The 18,696-nt window shown below is 63.5% G+C and overlaps 1 protein-coding gene across 6 annotated transcripts in view; it reads right to left on the reverse strand.

Annotated features, from left to right (window-relative positions):
- Positions 1–18,696, reverse strand: part of TNS2 (tensin 2) — a 53,438-nt gene that overhangs the window by 15,665 nt on the left and 19,077 nt on the right. For 4 of the 6 annotated variants that reach the window (XM_074980042.1, XM_074980038.1, XM_074980040.1 and 1 more), the window contains exons 2-7: positions 11,397–11,508; positions 10,806–10,843; positions 5,584–5,622; positions 2,453–2,491; positions 833–882; positions 394–565 (exon numbers count right to left, since the gene is read on the reverse strand). In XM_074980042.1, coding sequence (XP_074836143.1) covers positions 394–543 — 150 coding nt within the window. In that variant the 5' untranslated portion in view covers positions 544–565; positions 833–882; positions 2,453–2,491; ... (1 more) ...; positions 10,806–10,843; positions 11,397–11,508. Of the gene's footprint in view, positions 1–393; positions 566–832; positions 883–2,452; positions 2,492–3,072; positions 3,274–5,583; positions 5,623–10,805; positions 10,844–11,396; positions 11,509–16,087; positions 16,226–18,696 lie in introns of those variants that run through there. The other 2 variants (XM_074980037.1, XM_074980041.1) reach the window with 2 other exon arrangements.

Genomic DNA, 18,696 nt, shown 5'->3' on the forward strand with positions numbered 1-18,696 from the left:
CCACCCAGCTGGGAGGCCCTCACGGAGGGAGCCCAACCCCATGGGAACACCAAGGCCACCTTGCAGTCGTGCCAGGTGATTGACGCTGTTATCCCTGGTCAGCCACATGGGGAAACTGAGGCACGGAGAGGCACTTGAGATTCACTCCAGGTCCCAGGACAAATCAGAGGCAGAAGCCTGGCGCCCAGACCTCCAGCTTTAACCACTAGACTCTCCGTCCCCCACGTTGGCTTAAACCCAGGCCTCCTGGCTCCCTTCCTCCCCTGCTCTAACCCCGAGTGCCCACTCCCTTCCCAGAGCTCTGATCGAACCCAGGAGTCCTGGCTCTCAGCCCCTCCCCACCCCTGCTCTACCCACTAGGTCCAGCTGCCCTTCCCAGGGCCTGGCGCTCACCGTGTACTTGTCCTCATGCTTGGACTTGAGCATCTGTGCCACCTCGCGCAGGTTGCTGCGGTACCGCTGCTCCTCCAGGGCCGGGGGGAAGAAGACGGAGATGATGCGCTCGGTGATGTAGGTCAGGTCAAAGTCATACTTGCGCTCCATCACGTGGTCCAGGCTGAAGCTCCTGGCAGAGGATGGGGGGAGAGTCGAGGGCCTGGCAGCACCTGGGGTCGCCCAGCCCTGGGGGATGGCCCCCAGCTATCTGGGCATTACCCCACCTAGTGCACTCGGTCAGGGGACCTCCATGTGGCCCCCCAGCCAGGAGAGCTTAATAACAAGGCACCATAACTAGCAGGGCCAGCTGCAGGTGGGGGACCCCCCCCTTGCCAGCCCCCTATGGGGCAGCCACCTCCCCCCGCCAGCCCCAGCCCCGCCAGCCCCATCCACTCACCTGGGCAGTGTGCTGCGTTGCTTGGCAGTGTGGAGGGATTTGGTTGAGCCCTGGGGGGCAAGAGAGGCCAGTCAGTGGCGGGAAATCTGGGGCACCTCCTTGGGACAAAAGCAGAGCCCCAGACTGCTGGGTGGTGCTGCAGGGTTATGAGGACGTGCAGCAGGCTGGGAACGGCCTGGGGGAGACGGGAGGGCCTGGGACGGGCCTGCCTCTGCCTGGCCTGTGGCTCGCGGTCCCCCATGGGAGGTGGGAGGCTGGGATTCAAGCTGCCCTCACTCCGTTCCCAGACCTCATGGAACCAGCTGCGGGTGGGTGCCCCGGCTTCCAGCCAAAGGGACTGGGTTGAGTCCCAACGCCCCCCCGCTGGCAGGCGAACCCCTCTGCAGCACAGCCACACTAGCTGGGGCAGCTGGGGCGGGCACTGGGCCCCCGTCGATCCCAGCTCACACGGGGCAGAAGGCATGAGTGAGACAGATCAGTTTACTGGGGAGCTCTGGGCCAGGCGTGCCCACCCCCCTGTCCTATGGCAGGGCCTAAGGAATGGGCAGGTTCCCTTCCATACCTGGCTGGGGCAGGAGCAACCATGCAGGGGCTGGGAAGGGTCCCTTCATAAGCGCGCGCACACACACACATGCAATCACACGCACACACACTCACTCACACACAGCCGCAGACACCCAGAATGCGACATGCAGTGTCACTCCCCGGCCGTCGCAGCCTGTCCCAGCCCTGCCCTGAAATGGGCAGGGCAGAGTCCGTGGGGCAAGACGTCCCCACCTCTGCCCCGCAGGATCACGGCTCCCTGGGGCTGAATTTCTCAGGCCTGAGCAGGGTTCCCCATAAGCTGAGCGCTGGGGCGGCTGCCCAGCAGAGATTCAGGGGCTGCCCGGCTGATAGGCAGAGCACCCCCAGCCAGCAGCCTGTGTGTGGCTATAGGTGATCCACAGCTGCACATGCCTCAGTGCATGTAATAAACTTTATTCCGCCCATAAAGTGGCAGGGAACATTGGGCACCAGGGGTCAGCGAACCCCAGATCTTCCTCCTCCCCAAGGAAAGGGCCTATCCGGCCAGTCCCGGGGAGCAAAGGTTGGGCGGGGACAGCCTGCGTTGGCAAACATCCCCCCCCCCCCAGCCAGCATACACCCCCATCCAACCCTGCCGTGCCTCTGCCCACCCCTTTGGGAGGTGCCCGGTCCCTCCAGCTGGCTGGCCTCTCTGCTAACCTGGACTGGCAGCAGGGTTGTACCCACGGCCTGAGCTCGACCAGGCTCATCTCAGGAGCCTCCAAACACACAGGACACTGGGGAATTATGCCTGGGCCTGGCCAGGGCAGGGTCTGAAGTGGAGGTGGGGAAGTGCTTTCATCCTGCCCCCCATGCGGTGGGACGAGACCAGCCGGGGAAGGCTCACTGCCCTGAGCTCTTTATCACCCACTAGGGAACATCCCCTTTGAAACACCCCGACTTTTTTTGGGTTGGGGCCATTTCTGCAGCCCACCCTATGGAAAAATCCCAGCGTCCAGCCACCCCCCCCCCGAGCTGGAGGGGCAGGAATGGGGCAGAGATTTGGGGTGGGGTTCCACCCATCCCCCTGCCTGGCGGTAGGGAAGGGACACTCACCAGGTGCTGGATGTGCCGGGCCGGAGCAGTATTCCGCCGCTGGTGGATGAGAGGCCAGGGAAAAAGAGAGAGAGCAGGGGGAGTTGACGAGACAGGCGGCACATCAGCCCTTTTGCTGGGACGCCAGGCCCGGGCGCCGCGCCAGCCGGCCCTGAGGTCGGCAGCTGCAGTTTGTAACCCTCCTCCGGAGCCGGACGGAAGGGATGGGACAACATCAGGCACTACTGGCAGCTTAGTGACAACTGCAGCTAGCAGAGCCCCCCCGATTGCGAGCCAAGGGGACCCAGTAAACACAGGGATGTTGGGGAGCTAGGTTCGAGTCTCCCCTCAGCCACTGAGCTGGGGTGAGCCTGTGTGCCTCAGTTTCCCTGCATGTCCTTGTTAGACTATGCATGCACCTCGCATGACAGGTCCAGAGCTGTGCCCTGGGCAGCAGGTAGGAACGAAGCAGGAGTCCTGCCTTGGAGCTGAGTTGGGGATCTTTGTCCCCTCAGCCCCTCTACTGAGATTTTCCAGGGGAAGCCAGCAGCTGCCCCACGGCCGCCGGGCACAGAGCTGCCAGCTCCTTCCCCCACCACGTTCTTCCTCTGAATCGTGGCCCCGTTTCCTTCCCAGCTGACCTGGCGGGCAGCAGGAAGTGAAACTGACGTCTGGCTGGGGAAGCATCAGCCCGTCACCGTGGGAAAGGATACACCTGCTCTTCCCGGCATCACGCTAGCCAGAGCACTGCTCCTTCCAGGAGCTCATGTGCCAGGTGGGGGCTGGGGGGCATCTCCAGGAGGTGGCCATGATAGCGTCGCCGGCACTGGCCGTGGGCACATAGGGCTTTCCAAGCCCTTGAGGCTAACGCTGGACCACAGCAGCCTTCCGCAACACAGGATTCGCCTGAGGGAAACCGACCGGTGGCCCATTCAGCTTAGACGTCACCAGTGGCCCAACCTCCCAACGGCTCATGGTCCATCCAGCCCAGTAGTCCATCTTTCCAACAGCAGCCAGGGAGGATGAGCACCCAGCAGGCCATCGGCTTCGTACGTTTCACGACCATGAAAAGCAAAGCTGAGGCCCATAGGGGCTGTGGGTGGAAATCCAGCCCGGACTTTACGTGCCCAAGAACGGATCAAAGGGCCTTCTCGGCTCCCAGATGGACAGCTGTGAGGGTCAGGAACCTGCCTGCCAGGGCTCTCTGTAACTTTCTGGATCCGTGGGTGGAATAAATTTTGTTCTGTGCAACAAGGCGTGTAATCAGATGTGCACCACTTATAGAAACACAGGCTGTGCTCTGCTAATCAGCTGGGCAGCACCCGAATCTCTCTTGCGTGGCTGTCCAAATGCTCAGCCTACAGGGAAACGCTGCTCCCTGCAGAGGCTAGCGTTAGGGGTTCGCCACCATGGGCTTGGGCAGCTTGGAAATTCTAGGCTGGGCTGAGGCAGGGCAGAGCTATTATCCCTGTTGTATAAGGGGGAAAACTGAGGCACAGAATGATTACTTGATTTGCCCATGGTCTTAAAGTCTGTGGTAAATCAGGGATTTGAACCCAGGCCTCTCACTTTAGCCCTCCGGCTACACCAAATATCCTCCAAGCTCTCCTGACTGTCTGTCACGTACCCTGCTTATTTGTGCCCGCAGTGCCAAGGGTGTAAGGGTAAACAGATGGAGAATCAGGCCCTGGAAAGTTTTCCAGGGGACTTTCCTGTCTCAGCCAGGAGGAATCTTCCTGCTGAAGCCACGGGCCTGCTGCAGCTGGATCTGCTCTGAGTGGGTGGGGTGGGACAATTTTTCACTGCCGAGGACTGAGCTCACCAGGCAACAGGTCCCAGAGCTGACATACACACCAGTTGTTTGTTCATCAGGCAGAAGGAGCTTCAGCAAAGCTTCCTCCCTGCTACTCTGCTGTGACATGCCACAGTACGATAGGTGAGCATGGGTGGGTAGCAGGAGCCATGGGCTAACCCCCGCCCAGAGGTTGGAAAAAGTACCCAGTGAGTTACTTGAGTAAAAGTGCAGCTGTCGGGGGAATGTACTCAAGTTCAAGTTTCTGGTGTCGCTCTGGAAAACTATTTGAGTAAAAGTGCCCCATGCTGGAGTGGGGGATGTACTTAAGTACAAGCTACTGGTGTCACTCTGGAAAAATACTTGGGTAAAGAGTACACACACACACACACACACACACACAAACAAGCACAGATACCCTCTAAATTGTACTCAAGTATCCAGAAGTGCAAGTAGCAGCTTTTACTCAAGTAACTTTTGGGTACTTTCCACCTCTGCCTGCCCTCTGGGGACACTTGCCCATTGAGACACGAGGCCACCAAACAACCCTAGACAAATAACAGGCACTGCTGTCCTCACCCAGCTTTCAACCAGCAACCTTCTGCAGGAAGAATTCAGCTAGGCTCCTCCCACTCCCACAAGCCCCTCCCCCCAGGCCTCAACTGTTTAATTCGCCACTCAGGCCTCAAGCTAGCCAGCCACCCGAATGCCAGCGCGCCCAAGGCCATGGCCCGGGAAGGGCTCACCCAGCACTGAAATGCAGCCAGCTCTGGGGTGGGACCCTGCAGCTGGTTAGCAGCTACTGTGCATCCTGTTTAGGACTGGAAGTGAACCCAGTTGTACTCCATACCAGTGGGGCCAGCTGCCCTTTGCCCCCCCGGTGGGATCTGGGGTGGAGAGGGTGCTGTGCCTGAGCTGGGGACAGCCTGGCGAGCCAGGTGTGTTAGCTCAGGCACGAGGAGGTTGCACATTAAGAGCTCGAAGGCCCAGGTTTAATCCCTGCTGCAGGGCCCAGCGTTGTGCAGTTGGTACGACCCACGCTGGAATCTGGCCAGGACCCTGTGGGCTCAGCTCCTGCTCTTGCCCAAAGTTCCAGCAGCTCTTGAAGGAGCCAGTCACCCGGTTCTCCCTTTGGCCTGGAGAAGGGTCTCTCGGGCCATGCCCAGGGCTAGCACTGAGACCAAGGGACACCTGCCCCTTCCTGAGTGCCCCCAGGCTTCCCTGAGCTGTTTCCGAGCCCTGGAGCTGAGAGGGGCTCAGGGCTGCTGGCTCCCACGGCTGGCACATGGGAACTTCCCCACCCACGGGCGAGGGATCCCCAGAGAGGGGTGAATAGGGACGGACGGGTCTCGGCACTTACCAGTTCAGGCGGGGGCAGGGGCTGGCAGGACGACGCCACCTGGAAAAGGAGCGAGAGGGGGTCAGTGTGGGGCAGGGACCCCAGCCCAGTCACGTCCCCTGTGCAGCGGCAGCCGGGACACGCCCTCCGCCCCCTCCAGACGGACGTCTCCTCCCCTGGGCGAGGGGGGCACTGGCCCATGAGGGGAGCTCAGTGCAGCCAGGAGTCCGGACCCCCGCGGCTGCGGGGAGAGGGTGTTTTTCTTGGCCCGGACTGGCCCTTTCCCGCTCGGGCGCACACAGAGGCCGGGATTCATGGCAGGCTCTGGGAGGCGGCTCGGCCGGAATGGAGGTGGGTGCGGGGTCTATATATAGAGAAACATAAACAGGCTGTGCCCCCCGCCCCAGGCTGGGGGTGCACAGTGAGCCCATTCAGCCCGGTGCCTGCCCCACCTGGCCGCAGCCCCCGGCTCACGCAGGCAGCCCGACTCCAGCCAGCGACAGAAAGGGGCTCAGAGGAGCCCTCCCCTGCCCACGCCCCTCGGGTGCAGCTGGCACGCCCATAATGCCTCACGGCCTTTGGCTAAGGGAGGTGCTGAGGCCGCTGCATTCGGTGCAGTTGTGGGTCGGGTGGCAGATCCTTTCCGGATGGGGGTGTGGGGCAGAGCGGGTTGCTCTGTGACATTCAGGGCGGCACAGACCCCTGAGCAGCTGCAGAAGCATCGGCGCATCCTGCCGAGGGCACGGCTCCCCTGCGCGCTGACCTGGGGGCTGTGGGGCCTGGCCCTTGGCTCTGTGTTCCCAGCCCGCACTCGAGCACCCTCCTTTCCTTGTGCTCCCGCTGCCCCCCCACAGCGCCAGCCAGCCCCTTGCATGCCCACGCCTCTCCCCTCACCCCTCTGCCCTCTCCTGGCGTGGCTCCATGCCCTACGCCCTCCCGGCAGAGTTGATTTAGCTCCTGGCAGCTAAGAATCGGGGGGTGGGGGGAGCCAGAGATCTGGGTTGCATGCAGCCAGGGTGGTGCTGTGTGCCCACGGGCGCCCGCAGGCTGGTTGGGAACCTGGGGGCCTGGCCTGGTAATCCCTCGAGGCCGTCTCATGCCACCCGCCTGCAGGGCCTTGCACGGGTCTCTCCCAGCCCCCTGGACGCCCTGGGCACTGTCCTGGGAGGTGGTCAGACACAGGGCTCCCTGCCGGAGCTCGCCCAGTACCCATGGGCACTGCCACAGCTCCAAGTGGGACATCCATGGCCGGGCTGGGCTGGGCAGGGCAGGAGCAGAGAAGGGGTGCAGACCAGGGGGCTGTGTTGCATCAGTGGGAGAAGGGCAGGCAGGCCAGTGGGGGGAGGTGTTGGATCACTGAGGGGCTGGGGGAAGGTTGGACTGCCCCCACCCCGTCCCCACCTTCGGGCCTGCCCCCCAGCCGAAGGGGCGTGGCTAAGGGAGAAACCCCGCCCCCCAGGGTCTGAAGCCAGAGTCCAGACCCCCCTGTCACTCCCTGAGTGAGCCGGCCGCGGGGCAGGGAGAGGACAAGAGACAGCTGGCTGGGTGCGAGCTAGTGGGGAGGGTGCCAGGCAGAGCCCAGATGCCCCAGCCCACGTGCCAGCACCAAGCACCAACCAGCCCCTAATTACAGGGCATGCAGAGGTCCCTCCAGGCAGGGCCAGCCGAATCGGGCAGGGGGGTTCTGCCAAGCCAGGGTCTCCCAGGGGCACCACCCTACCGCCAGCTATGTCCCCCGCTCGCCCATAAAAGCCCTGGCGCACCGCACAGAGGGGATTCCTTCCTGACCACTCTGGCCCTGGAGAATGGGCCTGAACCAGCCAGGGGCCATAAATCTCTGTTAACGGGTCGGAAAACTATCTGGGCCTTTCTCGAGGCAGTGGGGGGGCTGGACCGAGCACCAGGCCTGCCCTCCCAGTGCACTGTGGGGCAGAGTAGCCAGGTACGTCCCCTCTGCCCCCCAGCAGGGCCTGTGCGCTCCCCCAGAGTTAGGGCTGGGACACGTCCCCCCCAGAAGGAGGGGGCAGGAGGAAGGCTGAGGGGGGCCTCTTGGGTGTGGAGAAACGAGACCAGGTCCTGGCATCTGCGCCCCCCCCAGAGCCCCCCACTGGCCTGTGCCCCCCCCAGTCTGTGTGCCCCCCCACGTCGCTGGCCTGTGCCCCCCATCTATACTCCCCCTCCCCCTCACTGATCAGACCCCACCCGTGCTTACCCCCAGAGCCCCCCGCTGGCCTGTGCCCCCCAGTCTGTGTGCCCCCCCACCATGCTGGCCTGTGCCCCCCATCTGTGCACCCCCTCCCCCTCACTGATCAGACCCCCCCTTTGCTCCCCCCCAGAGTCCCCCGCTGGCCTGTGCCCCCCTCTGTGCACCCCCTCCCCCCTTGCAGATCCAACCCCCCCCGTGCTCCCCCTTAGAGCCCCCCGCTGGCCTGTGCCCCCTGTCTGTGTGCCCCTCCCCCCGCTGGCCTGTGGCCCCCCCCCACGACGACCCCCCCCATTCAATTGCCTTTCCTCTCCCCCCTTCCCAACTGGGCACTGGGCACCTTCTCCCTTGGCCTCTGCAGCCACCGCTGCCTCGCACCCCTTCCGCCATCTCCCCCATGCGCCCCCAGCCGCCTCCCTCTGAGCCGCGTTCGCCGGCCGGAGCAAAGGGTGTCTCGCAAACTGTCCCCGGCGCAAACTTCCTGGCCCCAGCCCCCAGCCCCTTGGCCTCGGCCTGGGAAAACATCTGGCAGCTGAGCCTGCGGCCGGGGCTGCAGGGGCCTGGGAAAAGCACCGTAACCAGAAACTCTGGGAGCGCGGCAAAGGCCGTGACTGCTGCAGCCGGGGCGCCTGGAAAGGTCCCTGGGGCTGGGCCCCGCCCTGACACAGCCAGTGTCACCTCTGCCAACCGCCGCACCCCCCACCCCATCAGGTGGTGGGTGGGGAAACTGAGGCACAGAGCTGGGACGGTCCTTTCCCTGTGTGTCAGGAGCAGAAGTAGTGACACAACCCAAGAGTCCTGGCTCTGGAACTCCCCCCACCATTACAGCACCCGCCTCCCAGAGCTTGTGGTAGAACCCAGGATCATCTACCCACTCGGCCCCTCTGCCGCTCCGAGCTGGGAGACCTGCTGTCGGGCGTCGAAACAATGATGCCTCCATCTATTAAACCCTCCTCTCGCAAGGTTTCGTCTGGGCGAAACGTCAGCTCTACAGGACCCTGGCACCCGGGGATCACCAAACCCAGGGAATGCCTCTGGGCAGGGTACCCACAGGGCCACCCCTCCCAGCAGCTGGCTCCGCCCCTGGCATCTCCTGCCAGCTGCGGGGGTGGGCACCCCTTGTGCAGAGCCTAGCAGCCTGCCCGCCATGCCTGGAGCCCGGGCTCTCTGCCCTGCCCAGCACTCCTTGTGTCTCCTCCATCCTTTCTTTCCTCCTAGCTGCCCCTTGCTGCCCCGACAGCTCACCCCCTCTCAGCACCCCCAGTCCCCAGCCAGGCTGGAGGCCCCTTGGCTATCAGCTCTACCCCTGCCCCCTGCTGGTGGGGGCAGACAGGGCAGATCTGGTCCTGCCCCCCCGCAGCTCCTTCCAGCTGGGTGGACCTAGGCCAGAGCTGGTTGCTGTACCTGGGCTCTGCAGGGCGCGGTGGCACTTGTCTGCAGGCGGTGGCCAGCTCCGTCCCCTGGGATGCCCCCTCCGGTGCCAGATCTCAACCGCTCCTTCTAGCCACTTTTCCCTGTGCCTCCTGCCTTCCCCTCACCCGGCTCCCGGCCTGGGCCCCCACAGCCCTCTGCCCTTGGATGGATCTGCACCGAGCAAAGAACCCTCCAAAATCCCCCAGGACAGCGAGCAGCTTCCAGCTGCAAACGCTGGCCCGGGGCCAAGAAAAACTCCCAGTTCCGTGCGCAACCGTAATTATGCAACGGCTCGCCGGGGCTTAAAGGGCCAGAAACGCCAACTCTGGGGGTTCGGGCCTGGCCCTGAGGGCAGCTCCCAGCTGTGGGGTCAGCGTGGGGCCAGCTGGAGCTGGCAGAGAAGGCTCAGAGAGGCCTGGGCTGTGCTGAGTGCTGGGCCCTGAGGAACCGTCCCTGGTACCGGATCTCAAGCCAAGTGTGCAGGGGGTGGGCGTAAAGCTCTGATGGAGGCAGGCAGGATTGCAGGGGTGGACTCGCTTGAACCAGTGTTCCAGCGCTGCGAGCTTCCCCAGAGCAGTGCCCTGCCAGGACGCCAGAGCTGCGAGCTTCCCCAGAGCAGTGCCCTGCCAGGACGCCAGAGCTGCGAGCTTCCCCAGAGCAGTGACCTGCCAGGATCCCAGAGCTGCGAGCTTCCCCACAGCAGTGCCCTGCCGGGACCCCAGCGCTGTGAGCTTCCCCACAGCAGTGCCCTGCCAGGACCCCAGTGTTGTGAACTTCCCCACAGCAGTGCCCTGCTGGGACGTCAGTAAATCTGAGTTTTCCTCCTGCAGCTTGCACCAAGACCCGGAAATCTGCCCCGGCGTCAGCAGCCGCAGTTCATCCCTCTGAGGAAAGGACGCCTCATCCTCCTGCCAGAGCCCAGGGACTATTTGCAGGGCCGAGCTGCTTGCCCCCAGGCTGCCCTCCCCCCAGCTCAGAACATTTCCCACGGCACCCCTGCTCCCTCTGTCTCTTGTCTCGCTGGCCTTGCGCAGGCCTGTGCAGCGCTCAGGGCCTGGATCCCCCAGGCAGGGGGCTAGGCTCGATGAGCTCCTGAGGTCCCTTCCAGCCCTAGGAGTCTGGGATTCCACGAAGCAGGGCAGGCCCCTGGGGCTGCATTTCCTCCCTCTCACCCCACACCTGCAGGGGCAGCAGTGCCCACTTCCTGCAGCCGTGCAAAAGCCCTGGGCACAGCTGTCTGCCCTGGCGACGCCACCCCTCCTGCAGCCGCATGCCTCTTCTCACCCACCCCCTCCTGCCCCAGGGGGTGAGCACCCCCTCCTCCCCTGGGCGGGTGAGCGTCTCCACTGGCTGCAGCCCTGGTGGGGTCCCTCACTAGGCCCCGGCATCCCCCAGATCCTGGCCTTGGAGCTGGCGGGGCGGGAGTGCTCCAAGCCATGCGCCCGCTGGGCCTTGCAGGGGCAGCTGGGGTCTGGGAAGCCAGGCTGGGGGGCCCCAGGCCCTGTGGACACACAACCCTGCCTGCATCACTGGGCACCCTCAGCTGGGTTCACCCCTCCCAGGTGGCCTAGAGGGGAAACAGGGTCCAGCCGCAGCCCCCCGCCCCCGTCACCCTCCCATCTCCTACCTTCGCTTCGCATTTCTTGTGGCTGGCGACCTTGCAGACTGCCAGGGAGAGGAAAGAGAGTGTGAAAAGGGGGCCCAGCGTGCTGTGAGCGGCAGCTCCCTGCACAGCCTCGGGCTGCTGTGCCCTAGGCTGGGAGTGTGGCCTAGGCTGGGGGTGTGAGTCCTGGGGCGTGTGCCCTAGGCTGGGAGTGAGTCCAGGGGCGTGTGCCCTAGGCTGGGAGTGAGTCCAGGGGCGTGTGCCCTAGGCTGGGTGTGAGTCCTGGGGCGTGTGCCCTAGGCTGGGTGTGAGTCCAGGGGCGTGTGCCCTAGGCTGGGTGTGAGTCCTGGGGCGTGTGGCCTAGGCTGGGTGTGAGTCCAGGGGCTCGTGCCCTGGGGCCTGGCTCCTGGTGTGTCCTGGGCTGAGTGTGAACCTTGCCATGAGACTGGGGCCTGGCTGCTGGTGTGCACCAGCTGAGTGTGCACCTTGGCACGAGTGCCCCGGGGAGCTTTGCAGCTGGCACTGCAAGTTGCTGGGCCTGGATCTAAGGGCTGGTATCTCCCGGCCTCTCCACCCACCCAAGTGTGCAGCCGGCAGTGCCGGTGGGGCCGGTACCTTGACAGACGAGGCCCAGCGCCTCAATGGGTTCCTTGCACACCACGCACGCTCTCCTCTTGGTCTTGAAGCCCTTCTCCTTGAAGCTGTGAGGCTCCAGCCCCTTCTCCGGCTACGGAGGCAAACACAGGACAGGGGAAGTGCACAGGACACTAAGATCGGGGACCACCTTGCATGCAGCGCCCAGGGAGGGGAGCCAGGTGTGGTGCCTGGGGGCACGGAGTCGGGCCTGGCACCTGAGGGCACAGAGGCGGGTACCTGGGGTGGCACCCAGGGGCACAGAGCCAGACGCAGGACTCAGGGCCACAGAACAGCATGCAGTGCCCATGGGTGCAGAGCAGCATGGGAGAGAGCCAGGGACCTCCGCCTGGGTACGGCGTCACCTCTGCTCACCGTGGCGAGATCCCCAGGCCATATTTGCTAAGAACCACTGCTCCCAAATGGAGCCTGGTAAACTCCCGCACCCCAGCCATCTGGGCAGGGCGTCCCAGTCAATGTATATAAGTCCCCGGGCAGTCACATTCCAGGAAGGGACCCTGCGGGGAGGGGAACTGGACGATAGTTAAGGGCGACTGACAGGATTATTTCCCTAACTTCTGCTTCCACCCTGCATTGCCCGCTGGCTTTGATTCTGGACAGATAACACCAGTGATCAGTCTCCAAGAGGTCACCATGTTAGTCTGCAGCTTTGAGAACAACAAGAAGTCTTGTGGCACCTTATGGCCTAACAGATATTTTGGAGCATAAGCCTTCGTGCGCAAAGACCCGCTTCGTCAGATGCATGAGTGGAGGCGGGGGTTTCAAAGGGGTATTTAATGAGTGGGATCCCAGTAAGAGGGAGGGCCAGAGCTGACAAAGTCTATTCAGCAAGGTGGAAATGGCCCAGTATCAACAGCCCTTATCAAAAGAGGAACAAACGAGCCAGATCAGACAGGGGGATGTGAGTCTTTGTCAGAGTCTAATGGGGAGCTATTAACACCCAGAGCAGAGAAGCTGCCTCCATAAGCTGCAAGCCACTCACAGTCTCTGTTTAACCCACGCTTAATGGAGTCAAATTTGCCAATAAATTGCAGCTCAGAGATTTCTCTCTCCATTTGATTTTTGAAATGTTTTTGTTTCAGGACTGTCACCCTTAAATCTGCCACTGAGCGATCACGTCCGTGCGAAGATGACATGAGGATGCCAGACGAGACGTCACTACTGTACGTGTCGGTGTGTTACAGACCAGATACCACTTTATACGCCAGTGTGGAGGACTGTGCTCTTCAGAGGCCTTGTTTATACATAAAATGTTCCGTAAACTGTGCCCGGAAACTCTTGGAAATTCCCAGGTTGCTTGTTAATTCATCAGGATTGCTCATTGATTATGCTCATTTCTTTACCATCTGCTTCTATTCTTTCCTCTGCCTGTCCGCTCTCTATACAACCAATCCTACCTTGGGGCCTGTCAGTGCATCCTGAAACTTAACCCAGTTCAGAACCACTCCGGCAGCTGGTTGCAAGAAACCTTTGTTGTTTCACGTACAGTATCCAGACTTTATTCCAACACCCATTGTGCCCATGGGTAGGGCTCCCCCACGCCCCTCCTGGACACGGTGCTGGGTGTGGCACAGCCGGACCAGGGCTGTGAGCGGCACCCCCAGATACAATGCAGTGTGCAGCGGCCGTCAGCCTGAGCCCCGTGATGCCCGCGGAGCTTGGGCAGAGCCGGGTGAGGCCGAACCTGCCCCTGCTGCCACCCTGGAGTGCTGCTTGCAGGGCGACAGCTGCGCTATGCTAGAGGGAGAGAACTGGGCCGAGGTCCGGGCATCCCCCTCAGCCCCACCCTGAGGACTTCCCAGCTCGTTTCACACACGCTTTCCTGGGCACATGCTGTATCGCCAGCCGCAGCACTGGGGAGAGCTCCCAGCCCAGCAGGCAGCCGCTGGGCACCGCATCCCGGCCGCTGCTGATTTGTCTGCTGCTGCGATCAGGGCCCTGTTGTGCCAGGCTCTGCATGCGGCCCTCTGAGCCCAGGGCTCTCAGGAGCCGGGCGGACCTCAGGTACTAGAGACACGGGGATACAGCCCTCCAGCCTCAATGGACCAAGAGTGGGAGGGGAAACTGAGGCAAAAAGTGAGAAAGTGACTTGCCCAGGGTCGTCCAGCAGAGCAGTGGCACAGACAGGGAGAGAAACAAGGCCACTCAGCCACCCAACCCTGCTGCCTCTCTGGAGAGCAGGCGAGGGCCCCAGACACCCTCCTGCTGGGGATGCTGGGTCGTGTTCTCCAGCCGCAGCAGGCCTGATGCCTGGTCCCAGTTGCAGGTTTCAGCTCTGCACAGAGGCCAGGGTGAGGGGCAGGGAACGTCTCCTGCCAGCTGAAGGGTGGGGGGCTTTCCTAGCTGCCTTCCCCACCCCCCAGGACCTCAGGTTCCTTGCTGATGCCCCCCCACTGCCCTCCCAGCCCTCCAGCGAGCCAGAAGCACAACAGCTGGCTGGCCGGAAGCGCAGCCTCTCAAGGGGTCAGATTCCAGCCGCGCAGCCTGGAGGGGGGAGATGGGTGTGAAATGCCAGGGATTCCCCGCAGAGCCGCCCTCCCAGCGCCCACGCACCGGCCCTCTGCTGGGGAGAGCTAAGGACCACATTCCACCCGCCTGAGCCCAGCCCAGGGCTAGGAACGGCCCCTGCTAGAGCCAGACCTGGCCCCAGGCTATCACTGGGTCTTACCCCCAGGTCTGCTGACGGCCTTGGGTAGGTCTGTGCCTCAGTTTCCCCTCCCACCCTCGGACGGCTTGGCCCCTGAGCTTGTGGGGGCAGGAGGGCCTGGCTCGGCTGCGGAGGGGTGGGGAGGGAATCGAGCGGACGGGTCTCGTGGTTACCCCGGAAAGCTGGGCTGGCCCCCACTCCTCCAGGAGCCCAGCCCTCCGGGTCCCTCAGTACTGCCCCCCCTTTTCCGCTTCTCCCACCGACCAGCAGATGCTGGTGCCAGCTCCTCCTCCCTGGTAGCCAAACCCCACACCCCCGTGGCCACGATCACTGAGCTGGGCACTGCAGCCACAGGCCATGGCCACTGGCGATGGCTGGAGTTGGCCAGCCCCGCAGCTGGCAAACCAGGCCTGAGACCAGCCAGGACTCCCCACAGCAGGGCAGGAGGCTCCTGGGGTGTGTCGCTGGTCCCTGGGGAGGCGGCAGGGCCTGGATAGGCCCCACTGAATGGGCCATTCACGCCGGCTCGGGCACGGCCGCCCGCGCTATAAATAGCCATGAATTGCCGGCTTTGTTGCAGGGCACCTTGTCCGAAAACAAGGGTCTTTCTTACGGGGCAGGATCGGGGCGGGGCCCGGGGGGATGGGGGCAGGGGAGGGGAGAGGAGGGGCGTGGCCCAGCGAGGTGTGGGGCAAAGGGCTGGGACCCCAGTGGGGGGGGCACAGGGGTGTGGCCCAGAGAGGTGGGGAGTAGGGCCCAGAGAGGTGGGGGGCACAGGGGGAGGTCAGGGCCCAGTGAGAGGTGGGGAGCACAGGGGGAGGTCAGGGCCCAGTGAGAGGTGGGGAGCGGGGCCTAGAGAGGTGGGGGGCACAGGGGGAAGCCAGGGCCCAGTGAGAGGTGGGGAGTGGGGCCCAGAGAGGTGGGGGGCACAGGGGGAGGCCAGGGCCCAGTGAGAGGTGGGGAGCGGGCCCCAGAGAGGTGGGGGGCACAGAGGCCATAGCCGTGCTAATAACTGCCCCGCCCAAATTGCATGCATGGGACAGGACCCGCCACAGCCCCCAGGAGCCCAGCCCTGCCACTGGCTCCAGACACTCCGGTGACGGGCAGGGTACGAAACCAGCCCCCGGCTGGATGAACACCCCCAGTGCCCTCCCTGAGCCCAGGCACTGGGCGGGATCAGGCTCCCCCTCTGCCCCTTGAGTTCGACCCCCGCCCCCGACGCTCGGCTCCCACGTGGACCCCACCAAACGCTGCCTCTGGAAGGACACAGGGTGTTCAGGAGCTGGGCAGATCCGCCGTGAGGGGGGGGAGCAGCAGCTGGAGGGTTAAACTTGAGCTGCCTCCCCCCGATGCTGAAACACACCCCCTCTGGAACACCTGCAAAGCTGCACCCGAGGGTTCCCTATAAGCTGGGCGCTCAGGTGGCCACCCAGGAGAGGTTCGGGGACCGCCGAGCTGCTTAGCAGAGCGCCACAGCAGGCAGCAGGTTTCTACAGGTGGTGCACATTGCACAGATATTGGTGCACATAATAAAATTTATTCCACCCAGGATGGAAAAAATTGGAGCTTGGGTACGGGAGGGTGTCATGTTACAGGGACTCCTCCTTCTGCCCCTCGCCCCATCTGCTGACCGGACCGGCAGGAGGGCTGCAGTGGATGGAGCAGCCCGAACCTCCTCTTTGCCCCGATGTTAGCACGGGGGTGGGGGGGCGGGGGCTGGGTCCTGGCCCCATCCCGTCTCCAGTCCGCTCTGCTTCCCCCATCTCTGCATTCCTCCCTGTCTCACAGCACCCCCTTCCCCAGCCCCTGGGAGCCGGGGGGGGGGCACCTAGTCCTTCGCCTTGGGCCTGGGGGGTTACATATGGGGTGCACCCACACCCCACCTCTCATGCACTGCTGCATGGATGCCTGGCCACTGCCCCTCCCCACACCCTTCAGCCCCCCCAGCCCACGCTGGCAGTGCCCCCCCGGCCAGGCTGATCGGCGCTGCTCCGGCAGCTCTTACCAGCATCCTGTTCAGACTGCACCAGGACGGTGACAGCCGGCAGGGCCCAGTCCCACCCTGCTCCTTTCCCTTCGGGGGAGGCGAGGGGGGGGCTGCTGTCAGCCCAGCCGGGAGCTGGCTCGGCCCTGGCCTTCTTTCGCAATTGCTGCCCATGGGGAGTTTCGACCCGGCTCTTCCTCCCGCCTCCTTTTCCCTGCGCCAATCCAGGAACCGGGCAGGAGAACAACATGTTTACTCCTTGGCTTGGTCACGATGCAGCCTGATGAGTGCCCGCTCCCACTTGGGTCACAGCCATGGCTGGGCCCTCGTGCCCGGCGTTGCAGGCCTCTAAGCATCTCCGGGGGCGTGGGCAGACACCTCCTCCCAGCCAGGCTGACTCGTGGGGGGCACGTCTCGCAGGCAGAGTTCAGTGCAGGCTAGCCCCCATGTGTAACCCCCTAGATCCTACGGGAAGGGCTAGACGCCCCCCTGTGTAACCCCCTAGATCCTACGGGAAGGGCTAGACGCCCCCCCAGTGCACCCCACATGTAACCCCCCAAGTCCTAGGAGAAGAGCTAGACACCCCCCAGTGCACCCCACATGTAACCCCCAAGTCCTAGGAGAAGAGCTAGACACCCCCCATGAACCCCACGTGTAACCCCCCGGAGGCCCTAGGAGAAGGGCTAGGTACCCCCCGGTTCCCAGGGGCTGGGGAAGGGGATGCTGTGAGACAGGGAGGAATGCAGAGGAGGTGGGAAGCAGAGAGGACTGGAGACAGGACAAGGCCAGGACCCAGCCCTGCCGCTAACCTTGGGGCAGAGGGGAGGTTCGGGCTGCTCCATCCACGGTGGCCCTCCTGCCAGTCTTCTCAGCAGATGGGGCGAGGGGCAGGAGGAGGAGGGGGTCCCTATAATGAGACCCTCCCTTGCCTATCCCGCTTTGCCCACTACTCCGGCTACAGGCCCAGCAATCGCATTCCAGGCAGGGGCTCTCTGGCTGCGGCAGGGAATGAAGCTTGAGGTGCCCCCGGTGAACTGCACCAGGAAACGCAGCCCCGGGGGCGGGGACGACGGCTCCAGATCAGACCCCCAAACATTCCCCAAGAGGCTGGGCAGGGGCGGAGTGGGAGAGCTGAGCCCATCGGCCAGCAGCTCCAGGCACGGGGCAGGCAAGGAGGTGCAGGGGGAGACACAAGACATGCAGCAGCCGGGGTGCCCAGCACAGCGCCACCCGAAGATCATGGGCCCAGGGGCTGTGCTGTGACCTGGGGGGATGAATGTTTCCCTATGGGCTCCCTCCAATTCCCTCCGTCCCTGGGTGGAATAAATTTTTTTCTGTGCCCAGGCCTGTGCGGATGCACACCACCAGCAGAAACACAGGCTGGCAGCCAGGGGTTCTCGTGGTGCCCTACAGACAGTCTCTGCCCTGCCGTCGCTCCACTGGTGTCCGGTGGATGGGCAGGCTATGCCCTGCTCCCCCCAAAAGCGGGCGCCAATGCCCCCCAGCAGGAGGCCACAGGAGAGACCTTGCTTTCCACTTTAGATGTCCCTGGGATGGGAGGCTCCCACTCAGCTGAGCTCAGTGTTCCCCTCTCGGGAAACACGCCCCTGCTCAGAGAATGGCTGGCCAGGGCCAGGGCCAGGCAGGGAGGTGCCAGGCCTTAAAATAGGCCCCATGGAACAATCATTGTCAGAACACGCCTCTTCTCCCTGGGGCCAAGGATCGGGCCGGAACTGAGTGGTCCAGACAGATCTCCTTCCCCATCAATTCCCACACTCTGGACCCCGAAACCACACTGGTCAGTTTCACTCCCCACTGTAGTCAGTTTCACTTCCTGGTTCCCATGTCTGGGTCAGGTCCCTGGGAGGGTGGCCCAGAATCCAGGCATCTCGCTCCCGGCTTGGGAACCAACTCCATGAAAATTACCGGGTTGGTAAAACTTTCCGCGGGCACCAAGCCTGAGCCAGAGCCCCCGGCCAGCCGACAATATCCCTGTAATTCCCATCCGCCGCTGTCTACGCCACCAGCCCCCGATCGCAGCTGCCCACACAGGGGCCAGATCCCACCCTGAGTGCCAGGCAGCGAGGGCGTGAGTGGGGTGGGCTGGAATCTGTCTGGCCTAGGTAGTCACAGCAGTGAAGCAGGCACGGTGGTGGGGGCAGGGGCCAAGCCTCGTACAGATCCTAGCTACGGGCGCTGCAAACGTGTTTCATGCAGGGTCTCTGGATGCAGCCAGCTGGCAGGGAAAGAGACCTGGGGCGCCCTCGGTGAACTGCGGCAGGAAGGTCAGACCCCCAGGTATTCCCTGAGAGGCATGGGGTGGAAGGGGAGAGCTGAGGGCATCGTCCCTCCGGGAACATGAGCTCAAGGACAGCAGCGAGGTGCAGCAAACAGACCCAGGTTTGGGGCCTGCCAGCAGTACAGGGGGATCCGAGAAGAATCTGAAGGGCTGGACACAGGTGCCAGGCGACTCCCCAGTGTCCTGACCGCATGCCTTAGCCAGGCGTGGCCTGGAAAGGGTCAGCACTGGGACTTCGGGCACTACAGACCTTTGGATTGGCCAGGAGAAACCTTCCCACCCAGCGCCATCCAGCGCCAGTGTTGGGCCCTGCTGGGTTAACCCTTCCCAC

This window comes from Carettochelys insculpta, chromosome 29 (genome assembly GCF_033958435.1).
Source record: "Carettochelys insculpta isolate YL-2023 chromosome 29, ASM3395843v1, whole genome shotgun sequence".
Lineage (NCBI taxonomy): Eukaryota > Metazoa > Chordata > Testudines > Carettochelyidae > Carettochelys > Carettochelys insculpta.